The following is a 13,337-nucleotide window of genomic DNA, read 5'->3' as shown; positions in this document are numbered from 1 at the left end:
CGAGATCCATAGATAACACGCCAATTGTTTAGTGCTGGATTATGGAGAAAGATGAAAGTTCAACGCGCCACTACAAGGTATCCACACGCTGTGAACGGCACTTACATAACTTCAGCTAACAAACGGTTTGCAGTAATCCATTGAATCGCATGTTCTAAGCTTCAGAATCAACATGTACAAGCAATCTCTGCATAAAGAAAACCAACAATTTGTTTCATTAGGGCTCCTAGAGCTACATCAGAGGTCCGAAACGACACCTTCATTTTGAAGCTACTGCTTCACAAATAACATGGCAAGGCCTATCGCAAAGTCCGGAACCTCATGCATTGTAAAGTTCAAACTGTTGCGAGTGTCACGGTCAGGCGGAGTCCTCTCAATTCTCTCTCTAATGGACTCAATCATCATGTTGAAAATTTTGCGGCCCGGGTCAATTACCGATTTATAAACCTTGGGTATGCATTGGATTAAGACGCGTGTCTCCGGCTCACCCTGAATGGCTCTCCAGCTTTTTTGCTTTGCCAGCAGTATAAGCCTAGTGATGTTGTATTTGGCTGCCAGCCCCAGCAAATTACCATGAATGATCAGTTCAGAAGCTTTTTCCTGCTTCTCGGACGAGTCCAAAGGTGTTGTTTTATAGTCGCCAGTATATAGATAATCGACCAGTCGTTGAACGTCTTCAAAATCATAATCACTTATTACACATGTTTCATGCCCCTACATAGGCGCAGACAGAGATCAGTATGAAGAGTAACAATGATGCTTAATATTTAGGCTTACACAGTCTTCGTTTTTTGTTTGTTGATAATATGTTTGTTCAATGACATTTGATTGCGAAAAGACAATGATCTTGTGGACGGGTATCCTCTGGCCGCTGCCGCATATAAGTTCCAGGTCGTAATATGGTCTGCGCCATTTTATACTACACAAGTATAAGAGTAGAAAATTAGCCTTGTACGAAGTAATTTTGCAATAGTTTTCCACTTACGCGGCATATATCATCTCGCAACGATCGCACGAAGCCATTGCTGGAATATCCTGTCGAGTTTAGAAATAAAATGGTGGTTTATGACAGGTTAAAAAAGACTGCGCTTTGCTGTTCCCAAGTTGACATTGAGTGAGTCGACTTATATACTCTTCAATGCCATGAGATCGTAGCTATACCATTCTTCCACGAAGTTCAATTGCATCGACGCATTCCTGTTACCCTCACTTACCGGAATGAGTGAAGTAAACCACACTCACGTAAGCTGCCCCAACAATGCTCATGAGCATGGATACAAGTTATTACGTTTTAGAAATAGAGATAAAACAGGCCATTAGTTGCATTATAATAGTATGAAAAATACATCCCTTGACTCGTAAGCAGAATTGGGAAGTAGTCAAACAAGGATTTTAAAAAGACAAAATGCTACGAGGGTAATTACTTTGTATGTCAGGGAATAAACACACCAATGCGTATTAAATAATGGAAGATGATGAAGAAAAATCAGGATTGATATAATACGCCCCCACGCTATCTAGAGTCACATATGCCGTGAGTAGTGTTCGTCGTAGACTCCCCAAGAGACAATGACTTCCACCATGAGCCGTCCGTTTACGAAGCTGCGCATGGTCATTTTATTTTTATAGCTCACTAAGTTCTTATGCATCTTCGTATCAGTTACCAATGCATAGTAATATTCGCCACCTCCCTATCACTCAACCCCCTACAGCTCCCACAGCTGCATCTGAAGCCATAGCACATGTACAAGTCCTGCGGGCTCAGATTCTTCCCATATGAAATCTTGAGCTCTGTTCCAGCAGCAACATCTTCTCGCATCATCATCGTAAGAACGCCGTTATCGTGATCAAACTCGTATTCCACATTATTGATGGGATCGCACGCGTGGTTGAAGCGAGCAGCTATGGGGAACAAGCCCGACGCATGGTGAGCAACAGCAAAACTATACTTCCATTAGTAAACTTGAAAAGTACATTGATGAATGCAGCCAAAACTTGCCAATTAGTCTGCCAAACTGCGAGAATTTGAGGCGTGCCCCCTTTAATTAGACGATGCGAATGGAGGCTCAGTGCAACTTTCTTAGCATTCTCGTCGAGTTCGTAGAATTCGTGAAAGACCTTATCAGTTTCGGCTACAAACAACGGGATCTCTCTTAAAATGACATCTCCCTTGGTCAGATCCCGTGTTGCGAAAGCTCCCCATCCGGCAACACTAGACTTTGCGATTTCAAAGTATTCATTGCCGTACATGGGCTCTGGTGACATCTTGAGTATGGGAGGAGGAATGAGGGGCGCTTTGATGGCTTTGAGTATCTCCAAATCGACATCTATGTTATCAGCGTCCACTGGAATTTCGCAAGTGTCGTTCAGTTCCATCTCAGGCGTCTCGCTCATGGTATCTGAAAATTCGCAAGTCGCATTATCTGAGCTCAATTCATCACTCTGAGTATCTAGTAAAGAACTAAGCCTCGTTAGCCCTATTTCGTACTCAGAGTAAAGCTCGCGAAGAGGGGAAGAGCAACCTTGTACTCTCCTCTTCCTCGGCGACTTCATAATCGGCGGCATCTCTCCGGCCATCGAGTAGCCATGAAAGATCAACTGATAAACTTTTGTGCCTTGTCTTGTAGTTCTCCATCGTTGTTGGGTACCTGTCGACAGTGAACGGTATACTACTGGAGATAGCCCATTCATTTCGGCGCAGGGGTGAACGGGAAGCCATGTCGATGCGCCCAGACCATGGGTGTAGGAGAGCTGCGACTGTTAATGAATAGGCCATGGTGTCGGTAAGTAGGTATATCAGAATCGAGATAGATGAGCAAATTGAACAAGGAAAGTAAATCCTAAGTTATGTGATAGTCTGGGCCAGAATGAATGGAGAAAGTAGATAAGATAGTCAGCACGTATGTAGTTAAGGAGAGAAGTTAAAGGCACATAGTGCTACTTAAAATTAAAAGTAAAATTGAGGTGAACGAAATGTACGAAGTGAAGAAGTGAGGCAGTGAAGAAGAAGAAAGGGAAAGAAACATTTTCGTGTTTAAATAGAAGGCGTTTGCTTCGACAAAGTCACGTTATTTAGGCCACAGGGCAGCAACAAGGTGGTCGTATGGTAAAAACTTCAGAGGCGATCAATCCAAAGATAGAGATGAAGCCAAGGTAAACTCCAAATCAGTATCATAAACCGTCGTGGCACTCGGTCACTCGCCAAGCGGGAAGAAGACGCTCCCCTTCCACAGCAAGACGCTGCATCCACACCGCCGTTTGCCCCCCAAAGACAACCTCACAATGGCTAACATTCACTGTGGTCAAAGACGACGCTGTGACACAAGAGTAGATACAGTATGGTATGGTATATTGTATTAACTAAACTTGAGTGAATGATGTATTTCCTGTTATACCCAATAGCGCCTTCTAATATTAACCGCCAAAGCTCAAGCCCCAATAACCCTTTGCCCCCTCCGTTGACGCCAGCAATGCATGGTTTCTCTTTGTGCCCATTCCCGTCTTTGTGTGACGATGCTACCCTTCTGGGTTCCAGTCCGCTAGGCCGTAATTACGTCTTGTCCAAGATCCCATCCACATTCTTTGTTATTATGCCCAAACGCCGAGGGCTGTTGATGTACCTGACTCCAACACCAATCAATTACTTCGATAACCTGATCGAGTAACACTCAAGCCGCGACCGATGAAATGCAAAATCACACGCGGTCCACGCCCAGCTTCCTCCTCGGTCGAAGAGGGCAGTCTCCTTGGCAGTCGGGACAACGCAGGCAGCCAGGCTTGGACCAGACTTTCCTGCACCTGCAGACCCAGAGGTCCCGCCCCGTCCTTGTAGTAAGACAGTCAAAAGGAGCGTGTATACCAGTCTCCACACCGCAAGAGATGCAGAACCGTCGAAGCATGACGAGTCTATCCGACCGCGAGTCTGGCTCTCGATCACGGATTGCGTGTCCATGGGCATCGACGTAGATGGACTGGGGCTGCAGCATGTCAAAGTGCTCCGGCGACCGCACGCGAAAGCAGATGTAACACTCGAAATTGCCAGGCTTGTAGTCATGCCCCTTTTCGCTAGGACGGTGCTGTGCAAAGTCTTTCGCTGCTCTCATGACGAACTGTGCCTTGTCTGCCGGATCAGCCATCCTCTGAGGGTTTATGGTTTGATGAAAGTATCGGTTCATGGTGGACAGGTAGATGAGGGTTTGGTAGTCCAGGTGAGAAAAGACAAGTCTCTGAAGCTCTTGCGGTAAACGTTCGATGAGGGACGGCATGGTTCGTGAATGTTGCCGATGGTGAGAGGATGGATGAAGTTGCGGGGAATGATACTGTTGGTGCTGGTGCTGGAACTGGAATTGTTGCTGCTGCTGGAGCGGTTGGGTTTGCCTTTGAGGCGGGTAACTGTGCAGAGGTTGATGGTTCATCTCAGGCGATGGACTGTGGTGATGGGGGCTGTGAGGTTGCTGTAGGGGCTGATGTTGCTGTAGAGGTTGATGTTGATGTAGAGGTTGGTGTTGGTGTTGATGGTTGATGTAAGGATGATGATAGTGGTGGATGAATCGTGAGGCAGAAGATTCAAAAGCTGTGTTGTGAGCACTAGGGCCTCCCAGATTCGGAGTCATAGTAGGTCTAGGAAGGACGATCATGGCGGGCTAGAGAGAATTGTCGACAAGATTGATCTCGATAATATCATGCAAGACAAGGCATGCAGAGGGAATATAAGCCTGCAACCCCGGGTCGTCCAAGTGCTACTTCTGGCAGATTATCCTGGATCAATCTAATAACAAAAACCACTTGACTACGGGAAGCGCCGCCGCAAAGGTGGCATAACAGGAAGAGGGGGGAGTGGATGTAAGGACATGGGCCGCCGGCTTAGATGCACCCACGCGGTATCTCGAGCATACCCGCACGTTAGGATCTCAGTGGCATTTCCTCATAAACCCGCCGTTGGTTGGGTTTCATCTGCTCCGTACAGCTGAGACAAATTCGCCTGGAACATGGTCGGTGGGCCATTTTCGAGGAAGCATGGCAATGGAAACAAAGGAAGCGCACATGGAAAGCGCTCCACCAAGGGAACACAACGCCCAATCCCCGTATTTGCCTCCTCCCTTCTCCTTGTCACCGTCTACGGCCGAGCGAGATTCTCAGCCAGGAGGACTCAGAACCCCTCCCCGACCATCGTGGTTGCTTGGACATGGGACCGACAGCATGGTTAGCTAGCCCCGTTGGGGACAGGATAAACGCACAATCGCCGACTGATAGATCCCGTAGCTTGGCCAAATCTGCATGGATACCTTACGGTAGCTCGCGGCACTGACAAAGTTAGCAGATGAAAGCAAGGGGGGCGAAATATAGCATCACCTCATGCGTGGGGGAGTTTAGGTATGGAGATGATTCTGCCGCTTCCGCATTGGCATGCTCCAACTCCTAGACATCTCCATTTCATCTCTTGGCTATCCACCAACCAACGCTCCCGTAAAATCGAATCGTTACTCTTTGGGGTGGGCGTGGACCATGAAAATGCTACTCAATTCCGGTGCACCGCTGGCCGGCTCACTTCCCCGGCCATTAACAAACCTGTCAAGCTCTTGGGTCTTGGGTCATGTGTGCAAGATTGCAGTCTCAGAGGGCCTAACAGCGAACCGTCCAGCCGGGTGAACCGCATGGGGAACATGTTGTTGTGAACAAGGGCTGATATGCCCTTGTATACGGCTCTCGTGCCTAACCACCAGCGGCTCAGCTGGAAGTTCAAAGGCAACGTTGATAATACTACTACGCCCGCACAGTGGTCTCTATGCCTATATGGTGTTGGCCTTGCAAAGGAGACGACGCACTGACTCTCTCAAAGCTGCGTTTGTGTGCGTGCTTGTACCTGAAGCACGCACAGGAGCATTTTGTCAACGTCTAGGCCCACTCGCCATTCTCACTTGCGTTCGGTGTTGTTGGCGTCCGCCACCGTCTGCCGGTGTTAGCGATTTCGCACGCATAAGTGCATCCTCGATCCACCGGTAGTTCTCCAGGTCTCAAAGGGGCGATGCTCCATCCTCTCTCGTAACTTGCACGGATGATGCTGGTATTACCATCGCGGCCAACGCGGTGACCAGGGAGCACAGTCGCCCCAACTGACGGCGTCGGCCGTCCGCCTCTCGACAATGGCTATCGCCCGACATGTCCGCTAGCGACAAGCATCTTTGACCGATCCAAATAGCTGGGCCATCGAGCCTGGACGGCTCACGTTTGTGCTGCACGTGGATCACGCGTGTGTGCTTTGGCGCTAAGCTTGGTTTGATGAAGATAGGGGACAAGATTTTATCCCTTGAACAAGGCGCAACTTGACAGACAGGGCATCTGGCGCGGCGATCGTTATTACGGGCGACTAGCGCTAAAGATCTCCCCAATGGTCTCGGCTGAGAGGCGCGAGTCTAATCGGGGATAGCCAGCGTTACACGGCATTGATTCATATTGCACGGCTGCTCTGCCCAGAGCACAGAGAAGTCGATATGATTGATCCAGACGGCCGGTAACGGGGCGTTTGTGCTGTAATGTCTCAGGTGTCTCAGAAATGAATGTGCCCGCTGGCATTGTGTCGTCTGTTCGTGAGATGAGATGGTGGCTAGACGGTACGAGGACACGGCACGAAGTACGAGTAGGTACTGTAGCACCCCATGCTTCTATCACAAAAGTTTCAATCGCTTTCCTGAGATTTTTTGATGATTTTTTTAGAACCCAAGTCATCATCCCTGTGATTACAGCTATTCGGCAGGCACATTGGATTGGTTAATTGTCTCCGTAGAGGCGAGTAAGTGGAGTTTGTCAAAGACGTCGGCCGCACGTCTGTCCCGATAACTGGGGGGTTTGAAGTTAAGAAAGACAACGGGGGTGGCCGAACAAGGCAAGGGAGGACACAGCCACAGGTCGTGAACTTCTTTTTCCCTTTGTTTTCCCCTTAGAAGACAAAACATACAAACCCAGCTTGCATGCCTGCCGAAGCACGGCACTTGTATCAGCGAGGGAATCTCAATCTCAATATGCAATTTCACCAAGGGTCAATGTGGTGCGACAGCAATGATAGACATGCATATGAAGGTAATACAACTCTGTGCTAGCAGCAGAGCATGTAGCTTTCTTTCTCCATTTCCGGCGCCCAACGGTCACAACTCATTTAAGAATAGATGAGCTAGGCAAGCCAGTCTCGTGGTGGTAGGCTGACACGGCAGAAGATGAGGTTCCCCTCATGTGATTCTCGCTGTGGTGTCTCTTCCCAGTATCGGCGCTGGCGAGCAATCATGATACCCTGCAGTAGCACTCCTCCCAAAACGGGCCTCAAACTAGGAAACATGCAAACTCAAATATGACGGGATGCAGAGCTAGGTGGACAGACAGGGTTCCCGAGCTGCAGGGTTGCCAGACGCGCCTCTTTTCCAGCGCTTGGTGGAGTCATCCTGGCCAACTGCCGGGGTTCTATGGCAGCAAAGCAGGTGGGACGGCGCACCTCTGGTCCAGGTCAAGGTGGCTAGTGATGATCATCATCCAAGGCTTTCTCCCTTTGGGATTGGTAGAGCGAAAGCAGACCCTGGTATTCCTGAATCCTGCCCTCCGCATTGTCTGGCTTGCCATGTAACAGCCTTGTCGCCCAGAAAACCGAGCCACGAGCCACTGTGGCAGAGGCAAACAATCTGGGCCAGTCAAAGATGAGCGGCTCCCGCAGCCCAAACAGGTCTTTGGGCGTTTCAAAGCGAGCCGCCCAATATCATCATCGGTGTTGTCCGTAGATGTCATACGAACACATTGGGTAAAAATAGCTCCCCACCGTTGCCAAGGCGTCATAGGTAAATTTGCTTTTTAAAGTAGACGGGCGCAGGCGGGCTCATTTTTGAAATTTGATGCTGTTCGTAAATTCGTAAACGCCCCAGTCGATCATATCATCTTTTCATCATGGGGACACTGAACTGCACGTCCGCACCCGAGTCCACCCCCAGTGATTCGGGTGTCGCAGGGCAAGGAGTACGTTGACAGGCACTCGCGACAGAGAAATATCCCGTGGGAGCATGCTTGGGGCTCCCCTATTGCCCGAGCCGTGTTGACCGTTGGCAACAGATTCTCCTTTCTTTCATGATCACGGCCGGATTGGCCATCATCCTATCTGCGAGCGTGATTCTTGCAGACTTCCGAGGCAGAGAGTCAACAACCCGGCGAAAATTACTGAATGGATACAGCGACTCACAGATCATGCAAGGGATCGGCATCCAAAGTAAGCTGCACGCACGAACCCCGGATATCTCCTGGTAGCACGACGCTAAATGAAAGGCTTCACAGGCGTTGGTTTGGCCAAGATGAACTCCCTTGTTCCGTATCACTTCTTCCTAATCTGGATGCTTTCCCTCCTATCCATGGCAACGCACAATGCTACGCTTTTGGCGCTAGTCCGAGACTATCGTCGCGACTGGGTGTTGAGATGGATGAGACAGTTGCTCATGTTCGTCAACCTGGCACTGTCGACTGTCTCCGGGGTCTTTGTCCTCCAGACCGTGGCCAAGGGACTGGACAAGTCGACTCTTCCCGTGGCCTGTGTCTGGAAAGTTGACGGAGAAAAAACTCCGTCCAATGCCGGGCTGTCGTATGTTGGTACTATTGCGGCAATGGCGGGAAATGTCATCATTTTCGTTCTTGCGACGTGGTACTTGCATAGTCGGAAGCAGAAGTTTTACAGGATTGTGCAGATTGTTGGATGGATCCTCATGGCAGCGGTTGCCATTGGAGCGGCGATCCGCATCATTCTGCTTTCTCAGGCGTTTGGGCATCCCTCGGTAAAGCTAAGTGACGAGGGGGAGAAGGACTGGAGCTTCGGCCAGCTTCTATCGATGCTTCTACTCGCCCTGCCCGTCGTCTCCGTGATTGAAATCTATCGCGGAGAAATTAAAGTAGCGCCCCCTGTTGGAGACGAGCGGCAGCGGCTATATGATGGCGAGCTGCAATCGGATCCGCATGTTCTCACGCCGTTCCAGCCGAATCCCTTTTTTGGTTCCGAGACAGACCTGTTTGGTAAAAGGGGGAACAGGAAGTGAAGGTGAAAAAAGAGAGTGCGGGGGCGGCCAAGGAAAGATTCCATTGCTATTATTTCTGTGCAAAATTAGAGTTTATGAAACGAACGAATCTACGCAGCGGAGCATAAAAAAGAGGCAAGCAGCGTTTTTATTTAATACGAATACGTATATAGTCAGGGACATACCTACCTTGTATGGATTATCGTTCTATAATGGTGTGATTTTGAAGTTGGGGAAATGAGTTCGGCAGACAAGAGCTGCGGGCAGCACTTGCCAAGTGTGCAGGTGATAGGCGGTATACGTGATCTCGCAGGATTCCATGGAAGGTACAGGCTATAGCTTGACAAAGCATTGAGTAAGGTGTCCAGGTAGCAAATTCTCTTTGTACGTGCTGGTTCCTGTTTCCTCGCAATGGATTATGATAAGAAATGCAGGAGGTGATCTTACTACTAGAAGGCAGGTAATAGGCAGAGTAAGCAGGTAGGGGAGAGACAAACTGAGAGATAGGTCGAAACTGCCTTCTCAATTACCAGCTACAACAATACATTTTCATGCCTCTTACCTCTTGAGTCTTGTAGAAATGTAAACCATTCAAACTTCATGTAATGGAACAAGGACTCGCCACTATTCTTGACGGCTTGATCCTTGTCTCTCGCATTTGAAGATCGCCGCAAACCAACGTCACGATGTCACTCAATCGGACCCTATCTTTGGCCTTCGTCATAGCAGCCTGCCTGTTTCTCTACGCCCTTTCCAACCAGTGGGTTAGTGTGACAGCAGAGGCCATCCAGGGGAATCTCGTCCCTCATCTGTGTGTATTGCCCCTTAGAACATCAAATACCACCCAGCTAAGTGCCAACCGAGCTCTGGCCGAACATGCAGCTGATAGCACTATAAAAGCAGCTCCAGCGACAAATCCTCCACCAGCAGCCGTCCAAACTTTGAGCAGATTGCCCGAAAGTACGGCACCGACAAGGTCACCACGCACAAATACCAGTTCATGTACGACAAGTACCTGTCCAGCATTCGAGATGAAGAGCTAAAGGTCTTGGAGATCGGACTCGGCTGCAACATGGTGAGCACAGACGTCTATCCGTTTTGCTATGCCGATTCGGCCGGCTTATAACTGTTTTTTGCAGGACTACGGCCCAGGGGCGTCCTACTACACTTGGCTCGAATACCTGCCATTCGTCGATCTCTACTTCATTGAGTATGATAGGCAGTGTGCCGAAAAGTACCAAGACAAAACCGCCAACGCACATGTGTTCATCGGCGATCAAGCAGACACCGTCTTTCTTGCAAGGTTCTCCGCAGAAGCAACGGCAGATGGCTTATTCGACGTCATTATCGACGATGGTGGTCATACGATGAATCAGCAAATCGCATCCCTCGAGGTCCTCTGGAAAACCGTTAAACCCGGAGGGCTATATGTGATTGAGGATCTGCAGACCAGTTACTGGGAATCGTTTGGGGGAGACCCTGCTGGGAAGGGATCGTCGAAAGAGACTACGATATCTTATTTATACCAGCTCATCGATGACTTGATGATTGGGAAGAGCGCAAAACAGATTAGCCACGACGTACTCTCCATCGATTGTATGGCGGAGATTTGTGCGCTACGAAAGAAGGAACATTTGTAATATAGTCATAAAATGATGCCGTAATTAGAAAGAATAATGTACTTCAATTCTATTGCATCTAGGTACTAGGTATTTTGTTGGATATTAAAGCAAAGAATTGCAAGGGATATAAATTATGTTTTTTTTAAACAGGGTTTCGACTTCCATCACATGATGGAGCACTTCACTGGCAGACCACAGAAATTGTCCTTGCCATCCTCTCTCTCCGGGACAGGCTCTTGCTTTTGTGCGGGAGCATTATTAGCAGCAGGCGTCGATCCATTGGTAGGAGCAGCAGTCTTGACTGCGGCCTTCTTCTCCTTGCTACCATGTAGTCAGTTGCCGAGAGACTCAGCAAAGGCCTGGCCCTGAGTGGTGGCGATTCGGAGCTCAAGCTCGGAGGGCTGGCGGGCACCAGTGGGGCCGGCAAAGGTACCGGCGCCCCAGGGGGAACCACCGTGGACCTCCTCGAGGTTGGTGACATCGGGGAAGGTCTTGGCGTAACCAAGAGGAACGTAGATGATGCCGTGGTGAGCGAGGGTGGACATGGCAGAGATGGCGGTAGACTCCTGACCACCGCCGGGGGTGCCGGTGGAGATGAAGAGGCCGGCCTTCTTGCCCCAGTAGCCACCGGAAGCCCAGATGCCACCGGTCTTGTCCCAGAAAGCCTGTAGTTGAGACCTTGTTAGTGTTGTTGTTCTATACTGAGCAGGACATATCATGACTTGTCTATCATGAGGGATTCACGAAAACATACCTTCCACTGGGCGGGGAAGTTGCCGTAACGGGTGGGAATGCCAAACAGGAAGCCGTCGTACTGGGTGAGGACGTTGGGGTCCTCAAGGACGGGGATGTCGGTGGGCTTGGCGGGAGCGTACATCTTGTCGAGGACCTCCTGGGGGAGAGTCTCGGCAATCTGGTAGATGTCGACCTGAGCGCCAGCGGCCTCGGCACCCTTCTTCTCGGCCTCGGCGAGCTGCCGGATGTGGCCGTACATGGAGTACTAGATATGGATTCACGTCAGCAATGTGTTCAAGATAGGTATGGAATAGCTGTGAAGAGGCATTGGGAGTTGTTGTTTGATGGGCGTGTTGTAATAGGTGTTGTTGATGACTTCTTTCAAAGTTTGTGTTGCCAATTGCTGCGAGGGGCAGCAGTGGCCCAATTGGGTAGAGGAAGGGAAGTAGAAGAGAGGTAGGAGTAGACAGCGGGATAGACGCCAAATAGAAGCTTCAACTTACGTAGACGATAGCAATCTTAGGAGCCATTGTGATTATTATGTAGTGGGGGTATCTCAAAAAAAGAAGAAAAGAAGATGCTTGTTCAGAAGACTGTTTGTGATTGTGATGAGAGGCTTCTAAGTTTGGGCAGAGGGGGACCCTGAGTTCTTATAGCTGAGACGAGAAGGCCGGGACAGCTGGGGGACTTGGAGACGCGGAAGAGGATCAATTGGCGTTAGTGGAAAGGTTACGGCTGCATTCTCGGTAAGGTAACCTGAACCAAAGAAGTGGTGTGGACGCCTTGCTGCATTGGTTGACCTGTACCTACAAATCATCTAGGCCGATGAGATCATGGCACCCGCAAGGTACGAGGTACCGGGGCTGTCAACCGATACGTGAGTGAAGCCTCGTTTCTCCTCTCCCGTGCTGGGCGTGGCTGGAATGTGTTGGCCGCAATTGGTAATCATGGCCCCCCCTACTGTTGGCAAAAAGAATCAGACCAGCCCAAAGTCATCATCTTGTCAGCATTTGCCAGCATTTTGCCATCGAGCCTTGTCTCCGCGTATCGGTACCTTGTTGACAAGTTTCTGTTCTGGGCCTCCTCTCTCTGTCGTAGGGCGGCACTTAACAAGCACCGGCCATAGCAAATCGAGCAACATCTCAGCATTACTTCAGCCTGACAAACTGGTAGCCGCACCCCGCATGTGGATCGCGGGTGGATAGAGGGGTTTGCCGGTGGAGTCGGGCAGAAGCTTAGCTAAAGCTTTGATAAGTCAGGACGCGCGCGGTTCGAGTTATTTCAAGGTGGGATGTCTGACTCTTTTGCAGGTTTTCATGTTTATTAATGATTCTTGTTTATATTTCCTTCTTCTTTCTTCTCTTTGCAATCAATTATGCGAGATACGCGATTCGACTCCTGGTCCGTTCGTGATTGCGGAATAAAGTCGAAATGAGCCGTCGTCACTGAGATCCCGGTGAACTGCAAGTTTGATGTGGTGGGGCCATCGCCAACAAAAGAGCTCCCTTGCTCTCCCCATCGGAAGACGCCATGAGGTCCCCTTGCTACGACTGAATATCTAAGCTTGCAGGGCCAATTTCTAAGCAGCAGCAACAGCCATGCATCGTTTCATCTTTCGAATCGCACGAGAATCTGTTGTGCCGTGAACCGGGTCTCTGGGGGAACCAATTGATGCCGCTACAGTCAACAACAGCAACAACAACAACAGCGGCAGCGTTGGTCATCAGGCTCTCTCTCAGTTCTGCTCTCCCAGCGTCTCTCAGCACTTCATCAAACAAAACTCTACCGCCAGTTCTTGGACCGCCTGCTGCCACCACCTCATGCAAATGGCAACAAACTTGAACCATCTTGCGTCCTGCGTCCCTCGGCTACGTCGCCCGGCTATCGAGCGAAGCGCCACTTGGTGCTGCTGACCTGCATCACGCCAGTGAGACCGAGCGCAAAC

General features: G+C 49.8%; 6 protein-coding genes across 6 annotated transcripts; 2 read left to right on the top strand and 4 right to left on the bottom strand.

Annotated features, from left to right (window-relative positions):
* Positions 1-131: 131 nt before the first annotated feature.
* Positions 132-1,023, bottom strand: V8C40DRAFT_279071 (uncharacterized protein; the record flags this gene model as incomplete). Its single annotated transcript, XM_083221158.1, has 3 exons — positions 132-714; positions 778-919; positions 986-1,023. The coding sequence occupies 3 exons, from the start codon at positions 1,021-1,023 to the stop codon at positions 271-273; spliced, it is 624 nt and encodes a 207-aa protein (XP_083078766.1). The 3' UTR covers positions 132-270.
* A 611-nt stretch (positions 1,024-1,634) lies between these two features.
* On the bottom strand, positions 1,635-2,572 carry V8C40DRAFT_229182 (SET domain-containing protein). The gene is made up of 3 exons (XM_083212425.1): positions 2,523-2,572; positions 2,000-2,461; positions 1,635-1,943 (listed from the first exon to the last, which is right to left on the bottom strand). The coding sequence occupies exons 2-3, from the start codon at positions 2,392-2,394 to the stop codon at positions 1,661-1,663; spliced, it is 678 nt and encodes a 225-aa protein (XP_083078765.1). The 5' UTR covers positions 2,395-2,461; positions 2,523-2,572; the 3' UTR covers positions 1,635-1,660.
* Positions 2,573-3,680: 1,108 nt separating this feature from the next.
* Positions 3,681-4,982, bottom strand: V8C40DRAFT_4101 (uncharacterized protein). Its single transcript, XM_083222951.1, has one exon. The coding sequence runs from the start codon at positions 4,635-4,637 to the stop codon at positions 3,696-3,698; it is 942 nt and encodes a 313-aa protein (XP_083078764.1). The 5' UTR covers positions 4,638-4,982; the 3' UTR covers positions 3,681-3,695.
* A 2,644-nt stretch (positions 4,983-7,626) lies between these two features.
* V8C40DRAFT_229178 (uncharacterized protein) lies at positions 7,627-9,587 on the top strand. The gene is made up of 3 exons (XM_083212424.1): positions 7,627-7,995; positions 8,089-8,242; positions 8,308-9,587. Exons 1-3 carry the CDS (start codon positions 7,927-7,929, stop codon positions 9,054-9,056), a joined length of 972 nt encoding a protein of 323 aa, XP_083078763.1. The 5' UTR covers positions 7,627-7,926; the 3' UTR covers positions 9,057-9,587.
* Positions 9,588-9,721: 134 nt separating this feature from the next.
* V8C40DRAFT_279067 (uncharacterized protein) lies at positions 9,722-10,675 on the top strand (the record flags this gene model as incomplete). Its single annotated transcript, XM_083221157.1, has 3 exons — positions 9,722-9,846; positions 9,939-10,110; positions 10,175-10,675. 3 exons carry the CDS (start codon positions 9,722-9,724, stop codon positions 10,673-10,675), a joined length of 798 nt encoding a protein of 265 aa, XP_083078762.1.
* A 36-nt stretch (positions 10,676-10,711) lies between these two features.
* V8C40DRAFT_4079 (flavo protein-like protein) lies at positions 10,712-12,118 on the bottom strand. The gene is made up of 3 exons (XM_083222947.1): positions 11,896-12,118; positions 11,412-11,657; positions 10,712-11,322 (listed from the first exon to the last, which is right to left on the bottom strand). Exons 1-3 carry the CDS (start codon positions 11,920-11,922, stop codon positions 10,990-10,992), a joined length of 606 nt encoding a protein of 201 aa, XP_083078761.1. The 5' UTR covers positions 11,923-12,118; the 3' UTR covers positions 10,712-10,989.
* Positions 12,119-13,337: the final 1,219 nt, after the last annotated feature.

Source organism: Trichoderma camerunense (genome assembly GCF_050948025.1).
Source record: "Trichoderma camerunense strain CBS 138272 chromosome Unknown V8C40scaffold_1, whole genome shotgun sequence".
Classification (NCBI taxonomy): domain Eukaryota; kingdom Fungi; phylum Ascomycota; class Sordariomycetes; order Hypocreales; family Hypocreaceae; genus Trichoderma; species Trichoderma camerunense.
This window is presented reverse-complemented; position numbering and strand designations above follow the sequence as displayed.

Coding starts and splice junctions, on each gene's coding strand:
- V8C40DRAFT_4079 (XM_083222947.1), bottom strand. CDS start 11,922: ATGGCTCCTAAGATTGCTATCGTCTAC. Junction 11,658..11,895: donor CTAAGATTGCTATCGTCTAC/GTAAGTTGAAGC, acceptor ATCCATATCTAG/TACTCCATGTACGGCCACAT. Junction 11,323..11,411: donor ACTTCCCCGCCCAGTGGAAG/GTATGTTTTCGT, acceptor TCTCAACTACAG/GCTTTCTGGGACAAGACCGG.
- V8C40DRAFT_4101 (XM_083222951.1), bottom strand. CDS start 4,637: ATGATCGTCCTTCCTAGACCTACTATGACTCCGAATCTGGGAGGCCCT.
- V8C40DRAFT_229182 (XM_083212425.1), bottom strand. CDS start 2,394: ATGAGCGAGACGCCTGAGATGGAACTGAACGACACTTGCGAAATTCCA. Junction 1,944..1,999: donor GCAGTTTGGCAGACTAATTG/GCAAGTTTTGGC, acceptor ATGGAAGTATAG/TTTTGCTGTTGCTCACCATG.
- V8C40DRAFT_229178 (XM_083212424.1), top strand. CDS start 7,927: ATGGGGACACTGAACTGCACGTCCGCACCCGAGTCCACCCCCAGTGAT. Junction 7,996..8,088: donor CGGGTGTCGCAGGGCAAGGA/GTACGTTGACAG, acceptor CGTTGGCAACAG/ATTCTCCTTTCTTTCATGAT. Junction 8,243..8,307: donor GCAAGGGATCGGCATCCAAA/GTAAGCTGCACG, acceptor AAGGCTTCACAG/GCGTTGGTTTGGCCAAGATG.